This window comes from Rhynchophorus ferrugineus, unplaced genomic scaffold, assembly GCF_030347505.1.
Source record: "Rhynchophorus ferrugineus isolate W39M unplaced genomic scaffold, kcgeb_rfMv2 rfM1, whole genome shotgun sequence".
Classification (NCBI taxonomy): domain Eukaryota; kingdom Metazoa; phylum Arthropoda; class Insecta; order Coleoptera; family Curculionidae; genus Rhynchophorus; species Rhynchophorus ferrugineus.
Window position 1 is genome coordinate 52,131,730 of NW_027472580.1, and position 25,472 is coordinate 52,157,201.

A 25,472-nucleotide genomic window follows, 5' to 3' on the forward strand; every position below is an offset into this window, starting at 1 on the left:
AAAGTCGTTAAGAGATGTGATGAAAACCATAACTTAAAACATAATTTATAAGCTGTCATATGACTTAATTTTTGCGCACCGTCTATTTTGTTATTACATTATTAGTAATTAAATTTTACTGTCTGCTCGTGATATTTTATCGTTCGGGACAATTTTTACGATGAGATTTTACGGCGGCATTAATCCTTTTGTAGTGCTTATGAAATCTAAAGGTTTAATCATTCGCGAAGCGATTTCGAACTGTGTATAATTGATTGCGTCAAGGTTAACAAAGAAAACTGAGAATCGATTTTACTGCACGGTAATTTGGATTTGAACCAGTTGAAATTAATGTCATATTTATTGGGCGGTGGTGAAACGAAAACATATTTTCGAAAATGTCGTTTTTAAAATATAACGTAATTTCTCTTCTTATATTTAATTAATATCATTTTCTATTTTGGTGTTATGTTTAAAGTTTTTCTTCTTCAGTGAGATACGTAAATACTGAAGCCATTAAATACAATCAACTGTAAGATAATCCTAGGTTGTTTCATTTCTAATTAGATGCCAGGTTATTATACAACAAAACCGTTAGTTTAAACTTTCACTTTTCTTCTTCTTAGAGTGATTAATTGATTCCAGAGATCCTGGTTAGCGAAGGTGTTTGAGGTTGAGAAGCTTTTTAGCGTTTTATGGGTATCGGCGCATTATCATCGTCGAATATTCAATATTTTTCAACAATATGCTAATATCAGCAAGAACTTCATCATCGAACAAGTCAAGATATTAATTGGCAGTAATCCGGCCAATAATGTGAGTGAGAGGATTAGCTGAATACCATCTTATTACCGTCTAAATCATGCGAACCTACCAAATTCTTAACCTTAAGAACTTCATTCTCTATATATATGTGATCATCCATACTGTATCAGAACAATTAGCGATAGCAACACTCTCAATTAATCTTCGTAAATAGTATGATGTTCCCCAGGAGATAAAAGGTTTTTACAAAATTATGAAATTTTCAACACTGAAAGAGGGAACACCAAAGTCCCGCCCAACCAATTCGCCAAATCAATTAACCAACAATGGAGCTGGACCTATAAAACCCCGACATAAGATACTCGATGGTCTCTTCTTTCCCGGGCTCCCTTCAGTAGCTGTGTCGTCAACTGTAAATTGTTAATCACTCGAATATATCATAAATATTCCCATTGGTTTCAATCACTTCACCACGTGCCCATCCTCAATTCTCACATATACATTCTGTCTTTTGAAGCAAGCAGCAAAAACGATTAATTTGCCGTATTGTTTTTGTCGAACAATACGACGATTAAGTGAATGTTGAGTTTTTATGTCACATTTGCCGCTGTAGTCTTATGCGGTCTGGCCAAAATCGGATTTCGCCCAGTATTGCTCTTCATCGATGATGTTTTAACATGTTTTAGGTTTGCTATCGTTTCCGTGGACAGTGAACGAAGCATATGATACACTGAAATATAACGTACAATACTTGGCATGTAAACTGAACAACAAGCAACAACATTGCATGGTGTTCACATTATTTTGTCTATCGCATATATTTCGTTACCTTTAAAATAGTCGCCAGTTTCTACAGTCACTTGATCAAGGCTACAAAAAACAACAGTTCCTGGGGCCAGATATGGTAGGAAAGCGAGATGTAATCCACTCTATTTAATTAATATTTTTATCGACTTTTAACGATACGTTGTTTTGACCCTAATGATATTTTCTTTTGATAGTTTTGTTTGTTTCAAGATAGTTGAGGAACAAAAAACGATGTACGTCCAAAAATACCTGCCATAGCCTTAACCATAATCTTCTCAGTCAATTTTTGTAGTGATAGACTTTTTAGACGGCTTTCATCATCTTTCGATCTTTTTGATTCAAATCGCTGACGCTTTAATGTTTCTTGACCAGTAAACCCCTTTAGGAGAAATTTAATTTTTCGTATAAAATTGTGAACATGAAATTATAATTCGTTCAACTATATTATACGATTTTTCAGAACTATTTTGTCGATTTATTTGTGTTTCGGTCTAATTGTCGATATTGAGCGATGAAGATATTTACCATTCAATACTAGTTGATTTCTATGATAGGGAGTCTCCAATATACCTTTATCACTACATAGTATAAAACAAAGTCGCCTTTTCTGCCCCTATATCCCTATGTGCGCTTAAATCTTTAAAACTACGCAACGGATTTTGATGCGGTTTTTTTCAGTAGATAGAGTGATTCAAGAGGAAGGTTTATATGTATAATAAATGCATAATATACTAAGGCAACATTGCTAATTTTAGAGGTTTCTAACGTGATGTCGTAAATTAACCTATTTTTTTAGGCTTATTTAGCAATTAGCCAAAACGCTGCCTAACCCTACGAGTTAGATCAAATTAATGTACTACACTATTGTACACCATAAAAAGGTCTACAAAAAAGTCCGCGATGGTATATGTTTATCTTTTAGGGATAACCCACATTAACCATTTTTATTGTTTACTTTTTACGTGAGAAAATGGCTTATTTACGAAGCTATTTTAAGCAATACGGCATTAATCCTTATCGAATTAAGTACCTTAAATACAGTGTGCAATTAATATAGATCAATATGGTTCCTTACAGCATGTAAATTAAACAAATATTTTCGGAGATATTACAAATTTAAAATTTGCGTTTAAAAATGTGTAATGTAATAAAAATTGTATGAATTTAGATATTCCAAAGATAGCAGGAAATCTTCATAGTAAGTATAGGGGAAGAGGAATTGTTTTACTCCAAATTTAATGCGTGCAGGCCAAGGGCAGTAATGAATGAACCAAAAATACTGGATCGATTTTAATCATGTTTTCATTGAGTGACATAGGCATATATATTTTATGCCCGTGCAAAGTCGGAGCGGGCCGCTATGTTTTTATATACAACGTTCATATTTTTTCTGTAGTGTATTTAATTTAGTATCAGCATTGCACCCGTGCGAAGCCGGAGCGGGTCGCTAGTACAATATATTTAATGAACACACATTATTTTTTATATTTTTTTTAATAAAAGAGAAATTAAGAGCTTGTTTTATTTATAAACTAATAGTTGGAATGACATACAATATTGACATCTGTCGTTTAATGGTAAACACTATCCAGAAATTATATGGGCCTACCTGATGATCTAACCAAAGACTTATTGAATGTTGGTAAAGTCATTTATAGATTATACATAATCAGTTATCCAAAGAACCAATCCTACGAACTGTTCAAAGAAAATTATATATGAAGGTCATTCTTTTACTTTGTCAAAAGTTATTCTTATTTCAAGATGATTACTTACAAAACTTATTTGATTGATTGATTTCCGAAAAGGAAAAAAAGGAGCACACAAACATCAAAAATTGTTAGTGTCAGAAATTGTGACTACTCAGGTGATTGCCAGTGTCAAAATTCGATTGCCAATATTTGCTTCAGAAATTTTGTTGTTAAAGATGAACCTCGCCATGACCGACCAATTATTGAAAAAGTAATCGGATATCGACATATTTTATCTCGCGACATCGCCGAAACCCATCAACAATTAAATAGTTTTAAATAATTTAACATCACACTGAACGCTAAAAGAAGAGAGATTCTTGGGTTTCACATTAATTAACACTGAAAAGTATAATGGATCGAGTTTCCATTAGTAAGTCGCTGGTAAAACGATATCAAACAGTTTTAAAAAACATCACGTACGACAATAGTGAATGGTCATGATCGAATGACAAAGCCCCCATTGATGCTCATGGAGGTGATATTAATGTCGCGAGGGATTAGAAAGGAATATCTTATAATGAGCTGCACTTCCTACTACCAATGCAACAAATCCAAATTATCCAAAATCCAAAAATTATAAATAGGAAAAGCATTATCATTCATCATAAAACATCATCACACATTTTTAAATTAAAAATACTTCGAAAATTGAGAAGGAATTCATAACAACATCAATTTATACAAATTATAAAAGAAACTCTTATTATCCGTTAGAAATAAACAAGTATTTTTATACGGCGCCTTCAACTGACTAAGGCGCGTAATTTAAGACCGCCTCTTGGAAATGTAATAGTGATTACAACAATTCTAATTTGCAACATTCCGAACAGTCAGCCGTAAACGAAAGCCTGTCTAATTTTAACCAAAACAAAACACTAACATTCTTCGGTTATTTATAGTGACATACATTTATATTTAGCAATTAACGTATGAAAGAAAAAATGCGCGCGAATTCAGCTTAAGACGATAGTTATTCTTTGCTATATTTAGTCAGGCTATTCGGTAAAAATGTATGAGTTAAACAGAAATACTTACGGTGTAGTTGTTCATCTTCGGTGGTCTGAAAATAGAAAAGTATCCATTATTAGTTTATACTTTATTTCATTTAAAATTTTTCAGCTTTTAGTAAATAAATATTGGAATTGGTACAGTAGTTATAATTAATATCCGTTAATCTATTATGTCACACATATTACATATTAACTACAATTTAAGCAACAAATATACAAGCATTACATTTATAACCTTCTCTCTATTTATAAATATATATATATATATATATATATATATATATATATATTTATTATTTAATTAATACATTGTTACTAGTCGTTTCCGTCTAACCTACAATTTGTCTTTATGCTAACTTAAATCTAGGTACATAACTAGGAGGACCCATCGGCCCTAACTCAGTCTCTAGTGAAATAATGTTTATACATGTCACTGCTGAATTTTTTAATATATGCACCTCCTAAATATATATATAATATATAGAAATGTCGTCATGTCGTTAAATTGTTAATTCTTTGGATATTCATTATAATCTATTATATTTAATCCTAAAGAATCCTAATTAAAGTTCTTTTAAAATATTTGAGGTAAATAAGCGTCATTTAGGGACATTTCTTTTATTTGAATAAAGCTGTAATTAAGGCGTATAGACAGCCTGTAGTATCATCTATATCATATGTTAAGTAATAAGCTACTGGGTTAACCACAGTTGATGTGAAACTTTGCCATCGTTAACATTGAAAGATTTGCATCCGAATTAAAGTCACTTTGATTAGCTAAAACTAGACTACATTCGCAATAATTACTACACCTTCAGATCCTGATTAACGACAGATTAACCCTAAAATTGTTTTGGTGTTTATCAATTCTTCGATTTATTTTTTCCTTATTAGCTTTTTTGGTTGTATTCCAGTTTTCGGTCAAGGCTAACTTGGATATATATTTATTGTAGGGGACCTTCTATACTCTTGTTACTTATAGAAGCCCCACTCTGCTTTGTGATTAGGAAGAGCCCACATATTGTTTGAAGATGACTTTGATATTGTATTACTTTAGTAGCCTGCCTTAAAGTATAAAGATCACAAAAAGCGATCTGAATATGAGACTAGCAATGTTCGAGGCTAAAATAGCTGCAACCGACAGCTTACTATGGCGAGATTTAGGCAAGAGTTCGATGTCCCGCCGCACCAACAGCACCATGATCATCAAAAGAATTTTAGTGTCTACCCCAACTGAATATATTAAACAAGAGTTTCTTACTTTCAACATTAAAATTCTACATCAAGTTTTGACGCCAATGAAATAGAAAATTCATTCTTAGAAATGTTAGATACTTGTGCAATTCTTTTCCACTGCAATTAAATTCAATTTGCATAAAAGAGGTACAAATAGGTATATATATATATATATATATATATATATATATATATATATATATATATATATATGTCTTTAGATTTTAATGATTTACCTGTAAACACATGATGACACAAACCTGACAAAACATTTACCTGACAACACAAACAATGTTTCTGACGATTTTAATGGCCACTTAATCTTTAAAAATATATTGTATTTTTTGTATTTAAATTTATATTATATAATAGTTCAGTTCCAACCTTCGTAGGGTGAAGACGTATTTTCAATACGGTCCAAGCTATAAAAAGATACCTTTCTTTAAAAAAACCCAGTATTTTATTACGGTTATTTAATTGAGTATTAAAAACGCATAACAGATACGGCTATCCGTCTCTCAGTGGACCTAAAGTGTAGTGAATACGTGTTTACGTGACCAGACAAAAGGACTGCATCTCATTTTTATTAGTGTTTAAAATTATTTCATCTTATTTTACAATAGTCTTTTTGAAATTCATTTATAGTATTATAGTAAAAAACTAGTGCTAAAATAACGTAAGTGAAAAATGAAGTGCGTGAAATAAACAATGTATTTATTTTATTTTTTTTATCCTCTGGAAGTAAATTAAATAAAATATTAAAAATTAAAAAATGGCAAACTATAGCGATTCAACCAAATCACCTGCACACTTTGATATAAGATTAGAACAAACAGCAATAACGCAAACTCCACCATCAGAATGGACTACAGTCATTAACAAAAAACGATTGAGAAGTCCAGAAGAAGAAATCGCGAGGAAACAAACAAGAATCAGTGACTATTGGTTGCAGAAACCGATAGAGACAAAAAACAGTTTTAGCAACCTGTCGGAAGAAATTGAAGGGAACATACAACCAAGCCCTGAAAAAGTTGTTCCCAAACCACCACCAATAACAGTCTATAAGGTAGGAATAATCAAAAATATCCATGATTTATTGAAAACCATTACTACGAACTACACAATTAAAACAGTGAGCTATGAAACAATTAAAATCCAATTGTTCGAAGCGGATCACTTTAAAGTTCTTATAAAAGAATTAGATGAAAGAAACACCCAATACCATACATTCAGGCCAAAATCCGAGAGAACATTTAAATTCGTATTAAAAGGATTACATCACGGGACGGACTTTAACACCATCAAGGTAGCACTAGCTGAAAAAGGCCACGAGGTCGTAAATATTCACAATATACGACATCACACGACAAAACAACCTCTGCCTATGTTTTATATAGACATAAAACCTAATGGAAATAATAAGGCGGTGTATGAAATCACCAAATTAGAAAATAATATTATTAAATGCGAACCACCACATATAAAAAGAATTATACCACAATGCACAAGGTGTCAAGCGCACGGGCACACAAAGACTTACTGTCGCAAATCATATAGATGCGTAAAATGTGCAGGAGAACATAAGACAGGAGATTGTACTCGTAAAGTTCGCGATGAAAAAGTGAAATGTGTTAACTGTAACGGAAATCATCCAGCGAACTACAAGGGTTGCGCAGTTCACAAGCAACTACAGCAGAAACTCTATCCTGCCTTAAGGGAAAAAAGGCATCAACAAAAACAATCCACTACTACCAATCTACCACTACCCACCAGAACAAGTCAACCAGACATAACTTATGCCCAAATAGTTGAAAATGGTTCAGCACAAAAACGAGAAACAATATCTCAATCTACTGAAACTAGCAACATCTCAAGATTAGAAAATATGATGGCCAAACTAATGGATCAAATGAGTACGATGCTTGGTCTACTCACAACCGTCGTAAGCAAACTTGCCTAATGCCTGAAACCAATAGCTACAAAATCGCCGTCTGGAATGCCAATGGGCTCCAACAACACGCCAGGGAACTAAAAATGTTCCTAAATGAACAAAATATTGACGTTATGATGGTTTCCGAAACACACTTTACGGACAAGAATTATCTGAAAGTTCCTAAATATAAGCTTTATCATACAAATCACCCAGATGATAAAGCACATGGAGGTACAGCCATAATAATTCGAGATGATATAAAGCATTTCGAAAAAGAAAAATTCCGCAAAGACTACCTGCAAGCCACCAGCATAACCATAGAGGAAGCCCATGGACCATTAACAATTTCTGCGATTTATTGCCCACCCAAACATAACAACAAGGCAGAACAATTTCAAGAATTCTTCAGTACGCTAGGTAATAGATTTATAGCAGGAGGAGATTATAATGCAAAACATTTAATGTGGGGTTCAAGAATAATAACCTCAAAAGGTAGAGAACTGCTCAAAGCCATAAGGAAAGATAACTTACAACATATCTCTACTGGTGAACCAACATATTGGCCTTCAGACAGAAATAAAAAACCAGATACAATAGATTTCTGTATTACAAAAAATATTGATCCAAAAAAGTGTCAGGCAGAATCATGCTTCGACCTGTCTTCTGATCATTCACCAATAATAGTAACAATTTCTTCAAAAATTACCATCAAAGATAAACCCCCTTCTCTGTGCAATAATAGAACTAACTGGCCCTCATTTAGAGAAAACTTAGACCAAAATATCTCTCTAAACTTACCGTTACAAACTGAAATGGATATAGAAATAGCAGCAATAAATCTTACAAAAAATATACAGGAGGCAGCATATTCCGCGACTCCCAACAGTGAAACATTTCCAAGAAAAAATACACATATATCATGTACAATACAGAAAAAGATAGCAGAAAAAAGAAAGTTACGACGAAATTGGCAACAGCAAAGGACTGAAGAGAATAAAAGAAAATTTAATAGGGCCATAAAAGAGCTGAGAGATCTAATCCAAATTGAACAAAACCAAGGCATTCAAGAATACCTAGAAAACTTGACATCAACTGAGGCTACAGACTATTCGTTGTGGAAAGCAACAAAAAAGCTTAGGAGATCCCAGCAGCATAACCCACCTATTAAAACAAGCGAAAATAATTGGGCAAGAAGCAATAAAGAGAAGGCCGACGTTTTCTCAAAACACTTAAAAAATGTTTTTAAACCTTTCCAGACTCAGCTACATAAAGATGACGAAAATAAAATTACTAGCTTTCTAGATTCGCCATTTCAAATGGATTTACCGCACGAGAAATTAACGGTCAAAAAAGTTAAACATACAATAATGAGAGAGATTAATATTAAAAAAGCTCCTGGTTATGACTTAATTACTGGCAAAATTTTAAAAGAACTGTCAGAAAAGGCTATAAAACTATTAACATATATATTTAATGCTATGCTACGAATTAATTACTTCCCTAGTATCTGGAAAGTAGCTAAAATATTAATGATACTTAAACCAGGAAAAATACCAGAACATGTGACCTCCTACCGACCTATAAGTTTATTACCAGTAATCTCGAAAGTTTTCGAGAAATTATACATAAAAAAACTAAACTATATAATAGAAAAAAGAAAAATTATTCCAGAACATCAGTTTGGCTTTCGCAATAAGCATGGGACTATAGAACAAGTGCATAGACTTATAAATCAAATAAACGCCGACCTAAATGCCAAAAGATATTGTTCGGCTGCTTTCCTAGACATATCTCAGGCTTTTGACAAAGTATGGCATACGGGCTTACAGGTTAAACTAAAGAAACTTCTCCCTCATCCGGACTATCAGCTACTAAAATCGTATCTCACTGACAGACATTTTATTGTAAATCAAGGCGATGAATATACCGAACTAAATCCCATATATTCAGGAGTTCCGCAAGGTAGTGTACTGGGTCCAGTACTGTATCTTCTGTATACGGCTGATCTGCCCACCACAAAAATAACTACTGTGGCAACATATGCAGACGATACAGCAATCTTAGCATCCCATGAAGATCCAGTCACAGCATCAATAAACCTACAAACCCACCTGGAGCAAATACAATTATGGTTGAAGACATGGCGCATTAAAGCCAATGAATCAAAATCCACGCATATAACGTTTACCCTGCGTAGAAGAACATGTCCACCAGTAAATATCAATCATCGTCAACTCCCCCAAGCAGAGCATGTTAAATATCTTGGTATGCATTTAGATCGACGCCTAACCTGGAAGAAGCACATACTCTCTAAACGGAAACAACTAGGACTAAAATTATATCAAATGTATTGGCTCATTGGGCGCAAATCCAAGTTATCATTAGATAACAAGGTATTGCTGTATGAGTCTATACTCAAGCCCATTTGGACATATGGAATTCAACTATGGGGTACCGCTAGCAAATCTAATATATCCATCATACAACGGTTCCAAAATAAGGTGTTGCGTGCCATTGTTGATGCTCCGTACTATATTTCAAATAAAGTGATACAACGCGATATTCCTCTAGAACCTACGAGTGTAATCCAACGTGTTTGTGTGAAGTACTTCGAAAGAGTGTCAGTGCATCCCAATGTACTCGCTAATCAGCTAAATATGCGACGTGATAGTGAAGTGCGTAGACTAAAACGTTTAACACCACCTGATCTGATTACTAGACATATGTAGAGTTTAGAATAAGCATTAGAATAAGACTAATTAATTAAGATAATATTTTATACAGAAGATTGCTTAATGAAGTGATTTTCTACATGCCATGTATATATAATATAGACATAAGAAATACTTATTGCCAATAGGGCAGATTGTGGACTCACGAAGAGTAATAAAAAAAAAAAAATATTATATAATATATAATATATTCTTTATATTCTTCCGAATAGTATCAAAGTTTACTACCGTCATATGCTAGGTAAAAACACAAAGAATAATTAATATATTTCGTTACATCAAGCATATCAAATATGTATTATAAACCATTACAATTTATATTTTATCATATACAAAATTATATATTATCTAACAATCCATCATATTTAATATATAACTATCATAAATTTAACGTATTATTCTCTAATCGCTTAAACTAGTTTATACCATGTAGCAACCATAAAACGCATCAATAAAGCAAAGCATAAATACATCATCATACAATAAATGTAACATATTGTTTAATACCATATTATATATAATATGAAAGCTTTTTTACATAAATAATTGTATTCAAATTAAATTAGAATACATATCATTCAGAACAGTTGCGTTAACAAAATGTTATTAACATGTGTGACATATTTCAACAATTTCAGCTGATCCAAGTATCACAAAAAAATAATAGAAGTATATTTAGAGTAGAATAAAAGTGAATGTATTCTAAAACTGGTTGAGTTTGAAAGACAAAATCTATTATTTGGACCTCAATAACATCTTATATTGTTTTATTTGACGTTCGCTGTATATTATGGTTTGAACTTTGCGACCATGTATTTTTCTCATTTAAAATATAATGAAAAATAATGTGGAACCAAAACCAGCAGGAAAAAAGTATCATTTAAAAAGTAATCTGAATGAAATTATTCACAACCGACTAATCAAAGAAACATTTTAAATCTGCATATCATCGAATTGTAATTTTTCAAATACGCAAACGATCCAGTCATAAAGATCCAATTTATATCTCGCTAGAATGAAACTGGGCTAAAAAAAGGAAATCGCATAATTTTCGCTTTGCTGGGCGGAAAGAAGTATATGTCATCCAAAAATTTTGAAATAATGTCAAGTTGTAAAATGAAACGACATTAAGGGTCCCACTTCACATCTGTATTCATTCATATCCTTATTCGTACCAATGTTCTTTAGCGCAAAATCGAAAAACATCTAAAGTTTTCACAATTTTTTTTGATAAAGCATTTCAATACCTAATACGTACATAGTTCTTATTTGGATTTAGTTGCGGAAACGTTAAATTGAGTAACCATACCATTGTTCAAACCATACCAGCTAAAATTGATCAACAAGTTCAAAGCAACAGATGAACATGATTTGATTATTGATTAAATATGATTGTTGTGCAGAGCGGATCTACCGATGATTTCTACCGATGAAAAAAGCATATTCTGTAAAAGTCGGTTCACGATAAAAACATAGTAATGCTTTTAATTTACAAGAAACTGTTAATAGTCTTGATCAAAGTCTTGATAGAGAATATGTTTAAATAATTATTTGAATTCTAAAAATCTGGCTCCAAATTTATCTAGACTCTAGAAATCTAGAGGAACGACGAACGATTGGAATATTCACTTGAATATATGTCGTGTAATATTTAAACATGTTTGGGATAATTCCTATGGATATTATTTTAAATTAAAAAATTTACCATTTAAAACATTAGATGTTAATTTAAATCAGACCAAGTTTTGTTGGGAGACGATTGTATATAAATAACGGCAACACAACCGATGTTACAAAACTAATGATTTTACTATTCTTCTATTCAACTTCAGTCCAGAAGAATTTGCAGTGTAGGTATCTAGAGGCAGCAAATCAGACAATATCCAATAACAAGCAAAATACATTGTATATATATATTACTATGAAATTAAACATATTAGTAACATATACTCTTCTTTTTCTCTTTACTATTAAACTAAATTTAGGCACACAACGCGTGGTCGGTTGTAATTAATAATTAATAATACCCTTTCTAAGCTGTTTTGTTAAAGAGGATTAATGCGAAACTAATTTATGAATGGTTACTGAAGAGAGACATTTCTCAAGTCTTTAAACTTACTGGAATATTGGTGTTAGTGAATTTATTAGTTCAGCTCTTGTGAGAAACTTTAAATCCATTTAGATAATGATATATATCAATAAATATCTTAAATATATTTGATTGTTTGAATTACCAGTTTTCTCTGTTAAATAATTTGAAGACGTAATTAGTGCTGTATTCTCCATAATATACATTTTTAATAACAATTACTAATTAAAATTATTATTCAAAGAATAATATTTTTATTGTTTTTTTTTAGTTTTGGTTTTGTATTGTTAGTTAAAATAAAAGTTATTTCTTGTCAGTTCAGTGTATAACAATCATTTACTTTTAATTGAATATTCTTTGAACAAATTAAAGTATATTTTTATTTTTATCTGACCGGTATTTACTCTTTATTAACTTATTATAGAATATTAATATTTACTGATTCGTAAAACCTAACGAGTGACAAGTGTCCAACGTCGAAATATTACAATTTGACGGTCTTACCTAACTTGATTACAGTTACGATTTGAATTATTATTCCATATCAGATTCTACTTCACTTGTCAATAAACCGTCCACGTTCAATATAATAATTTAATTATAATTAAATTTGGGTTGACAATGAACCTTGTCATGTTATTGGCGATTGAGATTGCTTTTTCAATATTGTAATGGACACTATAAAGTGAAATAAGATTGAGAATATACATGATGTGTAAAATGGCGAACACAATCTAACATATGTTATATTCAATTTACTATAATAAGAATAATATTTTTATTGTTTTTTTTTTAGTTTTGGTTCGTTGGTTTTGTATTGTTAGTTAAAATAAAAGTTATTTCTTATCAGTTCAGTGTATATCAACCAATTATTTTAATTGAATATTCTATGAACAAATTAAAGTATATTTTTATTTTTATCTGACCGGTATTTACTCTTTATTAACTTATTATAGAATATTAATATTTACTGATTCGTAAAACCTAACGGCTGGCAAATGTCCAACGCCGAAATATAACAATTTGATGGTCTTACCTAACTTGATTACAGTTACGATTTGAATTATTATTCCATGTCAGTATCTACTTCACTTGTCAATAAACCGTCCACGTTCAATATAATAATTTAATTATAATTAAATTTGGGTTAACAATGAATCTTGTCATGTTACCGGCGATTGAGATTGCTTTTTCAATATTGTAATGGACACTATAAAGTGAAATAAGATTGAGAATATACATGATGTGTAAAATGGCGAACACAACCTAACATATGTTATATTCAATTTACTACAGCTATATGTACTCATAATTCTCAAGTTGATGTTGAGCTAAAACGATCGAAGTAGTATAATTTCGGCGATCAATTCGGGTTTCCTTTATGGGAGATAACCATACCTTCAAATTATATATGCAGAATGCCAATTTTGATGTCTGATGCGTGGACCCGTAACGCCGCCATTCTGGTACACCATATAATTCGCGTCGTATTTCTTCTTTTATTCTCTGATTTGAGCCAAGATGTCAGTTATCCGTGTTGCTTTTTTTGAACTCAATGTGACTTTGTAAGTCTCCCTTACGTTCATTTATTCATTTGTCCAAAAATTTGCCGCTTTGTTAGATATAGTGATAACACTGAGCTCCATAATAATCCAAGTCTTAGTTACGTGATTTAGATACATGATTACTGATTTACGATCGCTCAAAAAAAAAACAAATACATTCGGTGTTGTTATTTCCGCATATTAAAACTGATCGAAATGAATGATGTGTTCAACGCAACGACGGAAAAGCCGAATTATTCGCATCATATTTAGCTATCTTATTCCTACCGAATTATATAGAACTTAGAATGAATGCAATTCCTGTTTGTTATCCCGATGTAGCTGTAAATCTGATTTCTCCACGGAAATTGATAACAACCTCGATCCTAAAAAGGCTCCTGGAATTGATCATATTTCACCTGGGTTATTGAAAGAGCTACAACGAAAAGCAACCATCACGTTAACATACATATTTAATGCCTATATGAGACTGAATCATGTTTCGGAATATTTTAAGGTTGCTAAAATAATGCTCATAGAATTTAACTTTAGTTTAAGCAGTTTTTAGTTTTGTTTTAATTTGGTTTTATTTTTATATGCGGATGTATTAATCGCGTTTTGGCCTTGGGTGTGTCTATTATTGCAAGTTACAACAGAAAACATATCTACTGAAAGATGTCATTAATTTAAATATCGGTGTTGATATGAACACAAAAACACATACGAAAAATAATATATATTCGATATATATTCTTACAAAATACCAAAAGGATAATTCAGATAACAGTTCAGTAGAAAACATATTTAAGTCATTAAAATCATTAGTAAATTGATATTATGACTAATACGTCGATATAACATATTAGTTTGTTAAGATTTATGATGAGAATGGATACGATTTGAACATTTTTCTGTAACAGTTGTTACATATTAGAAACAGTAGTAATTTTTTATATTACAGAAATAATATTTACTACAATGTAATCTTTTTGAAAGCATTATAAGGCTTTTAACTATTTCTCACTCGTCTGGCACACATCATTAAACGGTATACACGTATTGAAACGTCTATTTATTGTAGTAAGTAGACATTTACTATTATGTGTCCCTGATCCAAGATAATACATATCATATATATTAGCTGTTTAATAAATAATAATATTTATCAGATCACTAAATCGCTATATCTATTACTATTTTTATATACAAAATAGAATGAAAAGTAATATAATATTAAATCAACACGAATTGTTTATTTTATATCCTTATTAATAAAATAAATTATGAAAAGTAACATTACAAAATCTTTTAGCTGTAGCTGTTTTGTTGCAACGTTAACAAAATGAAATACTATAGTCTTTTTTACTAGACTTGTCATCAGAATTGTGTTGGTGAACTAATTGACATATCATTAATATTAATCGTCCTCTAGACTCTCCAGATCATGATATACCATCATATTTAATAATTTAAAGTAAATCATCAATAATGATAAATATAAACTAAAAAAGTTCATTTTGACATTAAAATTAACTTAATTTAATTTCGTAGCAATTTTCAGTTGGCACGTTTATAATTCCAATCACTTGAAAAATGTCCCCCGACTCCCTCAATTTAGACAGTTCCGTCCAACTCTGTGACAAATCGTTTTAATCATTAAAATTTTGATTTAATTTGGCACGGCCCAACTTCGTAACCCACGCCGTGTAAACTTCCAGTCCATTTTGTATACTATTAACTAAATAAATAGCGATATTTTTTATCGGATTTATTTTTATTTATGGTTGAAAAGCTGTATATTAATGGCCCCGGTCCAAAATTTATGGAAGCTGGAATGTGCAGTTGTTACGTTTTTTTTGTGGTTTATAGTATAGTCGTTTTTATAAATATTGTCTCTAAATTTCTAAATTCTATCGCTTTCTAGCTATACTAAAATTACATTAATACCGTATTAGTTTTTTTATGCGATTTTTTGCGATAGAATATGAAACAAAAAAAATAGAATTGCTATTAGAGCGAATAATAATCATAATTCTTATTATTAGTTATAACTAATTTCATGACCTTAAAAGAGATGCTAATAATAAATAATATCGTACATTGTTTGTCACACGGTTTAAATTAGAAAATAGCCCAAATCACAGAAACAGAATATAAAAAAGGTAAAAACAAAAAAATCATCAGTTTCTTTGGCAATCCAATTCTAAACAGTTTTTTAATTTTTATTATTTAAACTTACAATGTCGTTAAAAACATAAACCACAATAAGATAAAACACTTATTGAAATATTCAATATATCTACTAGGCTGTACACTTCGGTAAATGATTACCTAGTGTAATCTAATGTCACTTTAGTAATCATTTCTGGTCATTTCTGGCGTAGTCATATTACCCACAAAGATTAGTACATCTTCATTTAAACTTTACCTTTTAATGCTGTAAATGGAATAGTCGATTAACGATTAACCTATGTACTTTTAAACTATATCGAATCTGATTTAAAAGGCACTTATTGCACTAAATTTTAATATTTTCTGCAATAATTCAAAAACACTCGTCATTATTTTTCTTAACAGAATCTAATAAAAAAGTTTGGAGAAAAGTATTTTTAAACACGTCTAAAAGTATATAAAAGTATGCATCAGTATTTTCAGCAATTATTTTTCATGTTATTTTAGTTTACAGATAGACAATGTTTTAGTTTACTGTTTCCAAATATGATGAGTTTATTTATTTAAAATATAAACCAAACTTCACAGCATGTAACAACAAAGCTAGCTATAACGTTAACTTGTTACCAGTATATTAAATTTAAAAATATAATGTTTTAGTCGCTTACACTTCAGCTGACAAAACAAAAATATCAAATGATTAAGGATTAAAATATTTCCATGTGGCTGTCATTTTTTCATTGTTTCTGGATACAATCGACGATGTATTTTTATGGATGTTTAAATATATCGCAATGCTATAAAGCTGCAATGTTTTTAAAAATATTTGGCACGATCTTAAAAAAATTCAATCAAATGGAGTCTACTGAAAGCAACCGAAAATATATCAGGATGCTAATATATATATTTTTAATATCTAATGATATTAAAGTTATTTTTTTGGATATTACTCAATTTCAATAATCATTCCAAATAAAACTGATCTTATAGCTTGAATTTATTGAACTGTAATGTTTGACCAGTATCCACCCATTAATCAGAACTGGCCTGACTCTCTTTTCATATACTATATACTTATCCTCCAAATTTCTCCTAAGTTTACTTTCTAACGCTCACAGAAGATTTTGTACGCACCTATTAACTATTTGCGGATTTCTTTTAGTTTTGAAGATAGAAAAAGCCTCATATATCTTCTTGTGTAGTTTTAATCTAATGATGATTGATTGAATTTGATCTGATCTGATATCGTATTTTATCAGTAACTGAATTAGGTGATAGAAGGAAGTAGAGCTGCACAGACGATGACCTGGATGAGGTTGCAAATATTAAACGACGCTACTACCTTAAACATTAGAAAAATGCATATTTGTAGCTTCTATCTAAACAAGGAATTAATAAACCGGAGTTCTTCCATTAATTGTTAATGTTCGTCGCTATCTAAACAACGAACAGCTTCGCGATAATCATGACCTTCAAAGGAGTTCAAGACTTTACTGTAAAACATTATGAATATTACTAAATTATAGGGTGGAAGCAATACAGTTACTAGATGCACGAGATCAGAGGACTGAAGCGAGCCAAATTGCACGAACTTGTATAAAATATATAACTGTTAATATTAACCTTAGTTTAAATTAGTCTTATTAGTACGAAATATACATAATAAAAGATGTTATATTTTTTAAGAAATTGGCGCAATGTCAGTACGAAGGTTAAAAAAGTTTGCTTTGAAAAGAAACATCAAAACGTATGAGTATGAAATCCGGCCGCAATTTAAATTTATGTTGACTCAGATAAGTCTTCATGTAGAAGTTATTTCCTTCGATGAGGTATTAGTACAATTATGTATGTAAATCTTAATAAACTTAGTAAAGTCTATATATAAATAAAGAGCTATGAAAGCTCCGAATTTATTTGTAATATTATTAATGAAAATGTGAAAATAAGTTTAATTAAAACTAAGAGGATCTTCTTATAAACATTGAAATATTAATGTTAGTTATAAGTAATAAAGATCCATATTAGTTGTAATTGATAAAAATATTAAATTGGTGTTTTTTATTATATTTGATTTGGTATCACAAAGGCCAAGACAACAAAAAGATCATCCTATTAGTGTAATCGCAGGTTTGATTCTCGCTCGACACATGTTATATTTGTGGTTTACTGTAATTGTATGGTATGGTATTTATTATCCATATACAAGAGTTTACAATACTACAAAAAACAATTGTCCAAGTCATTCTTATAACCCGGCTGGAAAGGCCCTAATATCTTCTGGCATATCTAAATTAGTCCAAAATAGTCGGTCGGGCTTCATATCAAAAACTGGGTTGAGTCCCAGAGCGAAACAACCGCTATAATATATATTATAGAAAAGCAGTGTATATATGTGGCTCTTATATATAAATATATTTAACATTTTACGATTTTTAGATAAAATTACATTTTTATTAACAATAAAGTTTAGATATATATTGCCGGTTGATAGATCTGCCAATGTTTCAAACTGAGACTGAACACCGAATATTTATATTTTCAGGTTTTCTCATTAATTCTAGTCCAGTAGTTCAGTTTGACATGTTACTCACGAATTTGTTGGCATTGGATATATTTGTTAGCCAAATGTATTGGTTCAAAATAATATAATAATAAATCTGCTTTATTTTTCTCCACATATTGAAAATTTATCTTAAATATTTATCTTATAATCTATATCTTATAATATTTAATATTATTTAATTTATATATTTATTTATAAATATAGTGGTTTACCAAGAGATCATTCTATCCCACTAATTTATTCTAATGTACGCAATTCTCGTCGACACTTACGATTTATAGTGGTCATATTAATTTAAAAGCTTTAATCAGATCAGATATTCAATGAATGAATCCATTGGAAATCCTAAGTTATTCGACAGCTCGAACCAAATACTTAAATATAAATGTCCGTTATATTAGGAAAAAAGTCACAAATCTAACTTTTTTACAATCTGAACTAAATATTTCCCTTTAAGTAAAAATTATTTCTAATCTATACCATATGAGTGAGCTGACCAACTTATCCTTCATAACTGAAATACTTGATCTTGATTTTGATTTTGTTCTTGAAGATCAAGAAAATAATACCAAGGTGTTCTCACAAGAGAATAATGAAAATTTATTCTAAGCTCTAACAAAATAATTAAAAAATCAATAAGTCAAATAAAGCATTTTACTATGTAATATATGGAACCCGATAGTAATTCTAAATAAATATTTATTAAAATATTTCAGATTTATGAATATAATTACTAAAATATATTATTGTCTATTCTACAAACCACCATCCATAAATATTAATCTATATTTTAGTAAATTATAAAACAAATAATCATTTTTGGGAGAACTAGCCATTGTCACTCTTTTTGTTAAATATATTACAATTAGCATTATTTATATTTCTAAAATATTACATAAAATTTTTTAACAAGTTTCCACATTTTTTTTGTTCCACAAAATTAAAACATGCAGTTGAACACAGAACATGCATTTTTAAATCAAGTATATAGTGTAAGTCTACACTTCTACATTTTTTTAACATTCATTCATTATGTTTAATCAAGAGTATTGATGTTAATATTATGTTTAAAAACTTTTTAACTATACTTATCGTAATTATTCACTAATAATACAACACAATCACATTCAAACCAAATCACGAAAAAGAAAATGTGCACCATATTAAATTCCACAAACCATTTTGATAAAACCGGTCGACGTGATTTGACTGAACAATGTTGAGCCTCCTGTTCCAAAATGGGTCGGCAAGAACTTCAGACTGATTCGTCTAGGTCCATTCAAAAATATATATGTCCGCCATCGGATTTGAATTTTTCCGCCAGTCAGCTAAATTTAGAGAATGCGGCTTCGCAATCAGTTATAGAGCCGACAAGATGTACGATGAGTAAAGTAAACGGATATTTCCATTCTTGTCTCATTGTTATATTTTGAAATTCTGCTAATTTTGCTATTACGAGAATCCATCTTCACAATAACGGCATAAAATAAACCAATCAGTTCAAGTTATAACTAATGGTTTACTAATGTATGTTCCGAATATAAGGAACAAAGTAGTAATATTTTTCATGGAAGCATGCATGCATGTTTAGGTTAATTAATAGTTTATATCAAGTCTAATTTTGAATACGTATTATTTCAAATATCTTACTAAATCCTCCCATCAAAAATAATAATATTTTTTGTTTTTGAAACCTTTTTAGGTATATTAAATGTGAAAATGCGAAGTGTCAATGTAAATCATTGTTAAACAACTTAACCTGAGTAAATTTACTTCGACGAGTCCCACATATTTTCGCAGAAAAGGAAAGTTTTGGGTGCATAATTTAAAATTGCATCTTGCACATTCTCTACTTTTCTTCATTGATATGAATAAATCTACTTCCGAGGCCTATCAGACACTTAAATCTTGTAAAATCCTTACGTTCCGTCATATCTCAATTTTCGGTTTCTATTTAAAACAATTTAAAGTAACGATTTTGATGCCTGGAAATATGAAAAGTTCGAAGACAACGAACTGCAAGGCCAATTAGACGAAAACCCAGGTAAAATTCTTAAAGAGCTTTCAGAGTGCCCTTATAAGAAGGAAAAGATTAAATGATCAAAAAAGGATGTCTGTATGTAAAGTAACCACAGGAAACTATTATGAACCATAACATTTTGCTGTGCCAAAGTGAAAGTGTTACTGCAGATATCCAGTAACAATTGCACTAATTGAACAACGTATTATTGCAAAAAGATCAAGAAGAGTGAGTAGCAACACATAGAGTAAATTAAGGTCATCTTCTTGCATTACAGCTCAAATAGGTACTTCTGCTGCAACCAGCATACTCATTTTGATTAATATTATATATCATATCAATTTTTCTTAATAAAGGTTTTTAAAGTAAATAAACATTAGAATGCAAGCAAGTACCACCATGTAATTTTATATCATTTCTTTCAGTGCGCTTAACTAGTCATTTATATACATATATATAATTTATTTGTTCATTACAAAATATAACATCAAAACTATTTTACTACTTAATATATAAAATTTTATATATTATACCTTTATAATTAAGGGTAGGGATTATTACCATATCTAAACGCATCAAAATCAATTAGGGTAAAATTATAACAATATAATATTCGGCAAGCTAAATTTCAAAGAGTTTCAAAGTTATTAAAGCAACTTATGGAGAATAATCTTAATAATAATAGCTGGAAACAATTGCTTGATGAATTATTAAAAAGAATTGCTCCGGAGAAATCATATTAACAAAAATAGTCGATAAGGGAACGGTGCTTAAACTTGTGTTAAGGATATCAAAAAGTTGAGGAGTTTGAAGGCTGTGAATATCAAACGCAACAGTAAAAATACTCACTGAAAAATTTCACAACAATGTATTTTAGAGATTGATAGTAAAGCTTATCCATAACTTGATGACTCTTCCTGTATAAAACATAATTAGCCGAAACATCAGTCACACAATAAACACAAATTTACAGAAAATTAAAAGGTTAAACAAAGGAGCGTGTAAGCCCTCATTAAGGATATAATAAAATAAGTAATATCATATATAAAAATATTGCTATGTAATATAAAACAAACAAAAGGATATATATTCAGATAATTATACATATTTAATACTTTTATTGAATTTACTGAGACTAATTTGATAAAACATCATTATGTTCAAGTTTTTCAAACTAAAATTATTTTGTAAGTATGTAAGTTATCAAAAATCTCTATTCCCTATCAGTAAAGGGCAACTATAACAAACTGCACAACACCTATAGTCTTGTAACCTGAATGCAGTTATAAACGCATTGTCAATTACGCCATCATAGTATCTTAAACAACCCATTTGTTTATAATGGCATCTCTTCGTAAGCTCCCCCCGATTACTGATTGGATTTTTATAAGCTTCTGTTAAGATGTAACTCTCAGTAATTTATTCAGTATTAAGTTACAATAGTTATTTTTTAATGTCAAATAAACTACCAACTATTCGGTTAAACGTCAGTTAAACTATCTAAACAAACCTTATATTGACTTTACAAAGACTAGTATGCTTACATATAGTCTATTCAAGTTATTTTGTATATACGTTACCTAAATTTGTAACATCAAAACGTAGTAATGTTGCCGTATCAACTCTGAGTTTCAGTTCAGTTTGGCTTTGACATACAACAATATTTCTAATCTAAATAAAATAATTGAATGAAAGTGTTATCAAACATATTTAGTTTATTTTAACACTATAGTACATCCAATGCATATATTACAGAAGGACTTAAAACTACAATTACGAACACAGGTATAATAGTTTGTAGGTTAGAGTTGTTTTATTTACACTGAACTATTTTTCCACACCACCCATGAGGTAGAGTTCTAGGCGCGTTTTTTATATAATGGTTAGGGGGATTCCTGGAGGCCTACTTAATTATAATATATCAAAGTAATGTAATTTACTTTCATTCGAGAGCATATTTGCATTTTTACGTTTAGTTCTTGTTTATTTCGATGGTGTGTTTACCTGTCAAGTCATCCTGCTACTGCCTGTGTACAGCATTCTTGATACCATTTACCACATCTACAAAATAGTTAGTATTCATTCTCCCCTCATACATTCTTACCTAATGCTCATATTTAATTCTGATCAATTACAATCATATCTGTGCACATAAATCTTCAACGCCCTACAATACCATTTTCTACAGTTATATTCTACTAAGTATGTATATACCTTTAGTTGTTTCTACTCTTGCCATTCTGTCTCAGAAACTTCCAGCATTATCACCATCACATATCCTGAAACTTACCTTTAGTCACTTTCACTTTCCGAGTCACTGTCCAAGCCAATCACTAAATTGTTAATTTCCAATCTGTTTAAAACATGTTCAGGATTCCACCAATTATCAAGTACTTCTTCTGTATGTCTTATGGAGTTCATCCAAACCGAAGGTGTTATGGTCGACAAAGCTTCCTACCTCATATCCAAACAGTTCTTGATGAAATATCCTTCTCGACCAGCATGTCTATTCTTATTATAATACTTTGCTACCCCCCATATCAACTCGATTGGATTGAATAAACAGTGATAGGAAAGAAGTCGTAATACTATGTGACCATATTGTTCATCCATTTGATCAACTGTATATCTTTTATCGGGCTTATTTCTGAAAAAAGTAAATTACAAAAACACCATGAAACATTCCATTTATATTTATCTAGTAACAATTTCAAATATTTCATTCTTCAACTTGGTTTCCTGAAAACTTATTTTATGTGCTTTTAGCCATTCCTTAATTGCACCCTTTGTTGATGCACTTGTTGGGATCTTCTCCACCAGTGTACTATGATATGGTGAATTGTCCATAACAATATATTGTGGTTCCTACAAGTTCTTTAAAAGCTGATGTTCAAACCACTGCAAAAACAAGTTATGGTTCATTTCTCCATGGTAGTCAACCTTGGACTTAGAGGAAAACACTAATTCTGCATCAGGAATAAAAATGTTTCATTTATATTCCTGCTTTCAGCATGCAGTAGTTCTTCATGAAATATAGTTATGTCTGCAATGAATTATTAATAAATGTTATGACTAACAAAACCTAATCGATCGTTATTTTCTTGCCGTTTTTATTCATTACCCGTTTTTCATAAAGACGGTTCCTTTTTGGTGAATTTAATTTATATTGTTCTTTATTTTTTGAGATATTTAGAGACCGTGCCCGTACTTTTCAGTGCAGCTGCAACACGCTAAATTATTTTCAATAAAAGATGCCGCGATTTAAAATTTCTTAAAAGAAAGCCGTAAAACAACGTTTGCCGGTTTAGAACCCCTAATTATAATATTTTTAATAATTGTGCGTAAGTTTGGCAACCGGACGACTTTGACAAGCTAGTTCGGTTTCACGTTCGAACTTATCAGAAAGCATTATGTCTCTTATTAATTATAATAAAATGAGAAGGAAACTATTGTCTGATTCTGAAACAAATTCACACATAGCGGCAGGCAATACATTAAATCTATTGATGACGTATATACAAAAAAACTTTGAATAGACTATACATTTATAATCATATCCGCCTGAGGGGAAACAGTAAATAGGTAATTGTATGTATTTTTATTTGTATACGTTTTTAATTATGATAAATTCTGGTCTTCTTCTTTTTGATCTTTACTTTGGAAACTATCTTAACTAGTTTGATTACTTGCATACGCTGTAAGTGACGCTCGAACTAAGTAGTCTGTTCTACATATTCTTCTAATGGTTCTATAATAAGTTAAATTGTCATTTACGTAGTTATCATTCTGCCCGTCTTTGTTACTTTTACCATATCTTTCATATTTCTATTCTTCTACTTGTATTTTAATTTCATCGCTTTGTATTTCATTTCTGTTTTATCAAATATCCCTTTTTTATTAATATATTAACATTGACAGCTTTTAATTTTAGCATAAATTTCCTTTTTATGACATCTTTTACTTTCGGTCTATCTTTACTTTTTCTATCTGGATATTTTATTTCTTCTCCCTACCACTAACACTTTCCATTTGCTTTTGATCAGTATGATTGTCAGTATGTTTGGAAAGTTTTTGATTCTTTCTAATTACACCATTTGTGTCCTATGTTTGTCTTCTATATTTCTTGAATTACTCTATCAATTTTATCTCTTACCCATATTGTATCTGAATGATATGAATCGTTTGTTATAAAATATTATTTCATAGCAAATATTATTATTTTTTAATCAATATTCTCCGGTCTCATCGTTTACCTTCAAACTTTTTACACCGTATTTCAAACTTTTAAAATTGAATATCAAATTCATGAAAAAATTACAATTTAACTCTTAAACACTACACAATACCACCGGTATTGATAAATTGATACACTATCTGTTACCAATATACTTTTTTCCCTACCAACTTGTTAAGAAGACCGCAAGAATTAATTAAGGTTTATGGATTTATGTGTCTAAAGTTAAGAATTTCTTACTGGTAACTAGAGCGAAAGATGGAAAGAAGTGGTAGCATTGAAAAATATTTTAGTCATGCTTATGTTTCAATTTCATAACATTTACCTCAAATAAATTGGCATTTATCAAAAAACATTAACAATTAATTCCAAAACCGATAGTATTAATTTTAAGACAAGATATATGTGAAAATCGGCTATAGTTTCTTCTATAACTATTATATACCTTAGACGCCATATTTATAGTCGTCCATTGCACTGTATATAAAATGTGTTTCTAAATATTGCATCCCCTCTGACAAAAATAAATCTCAATTCCAAATAATTTGCAGGTGACCTAGCATGGATCCGACGATTGTCGTGATTCACGACGAAAAATTGCGATCACATGCATTTAAATTAGGATATAGCAAAG

The 25,472-nt window shown here is 30.4% G+C and overlaps 2 protein-coding genes across 5 annotated transcripts in view; one reads left to right on the forward strand and one right to left on the reverse strand.

Annotated features, from left to right (window-relative positions):
* Positions 1-19,896, reverse strand: part of LOC143189124 (troponin C) — a 46,439-nt gene extending 26,543 nt beyond the window's left edge. The window contains exons 1-2 of the mRNA XM_076393811.1: positions 19,763-19,896; positions 4,341-4,365 (exon numbers count right to left, since the gene is read on the reverse strand). Of these exons, the coding sequence (XP_076249926.1) occupies positions 4,341-4,365; positions 19,763-19,765 (28 nt within the window). The 5' untranslated portion in view covers positions 19,766-19,896. The remainder of the gene's footprint in view (positions 1-4,340; positions 4,366-19,762) is intronic.
* Positions 1-25,472, forward strand: part of LOC143189115 (neo-calmodulin) — a 278,660-nt gene that overhangs the window by 183,788 nt on the left and 69,400 nt on the right. The gene's annotated exons all lie outside the window — the stretch shown is intronic.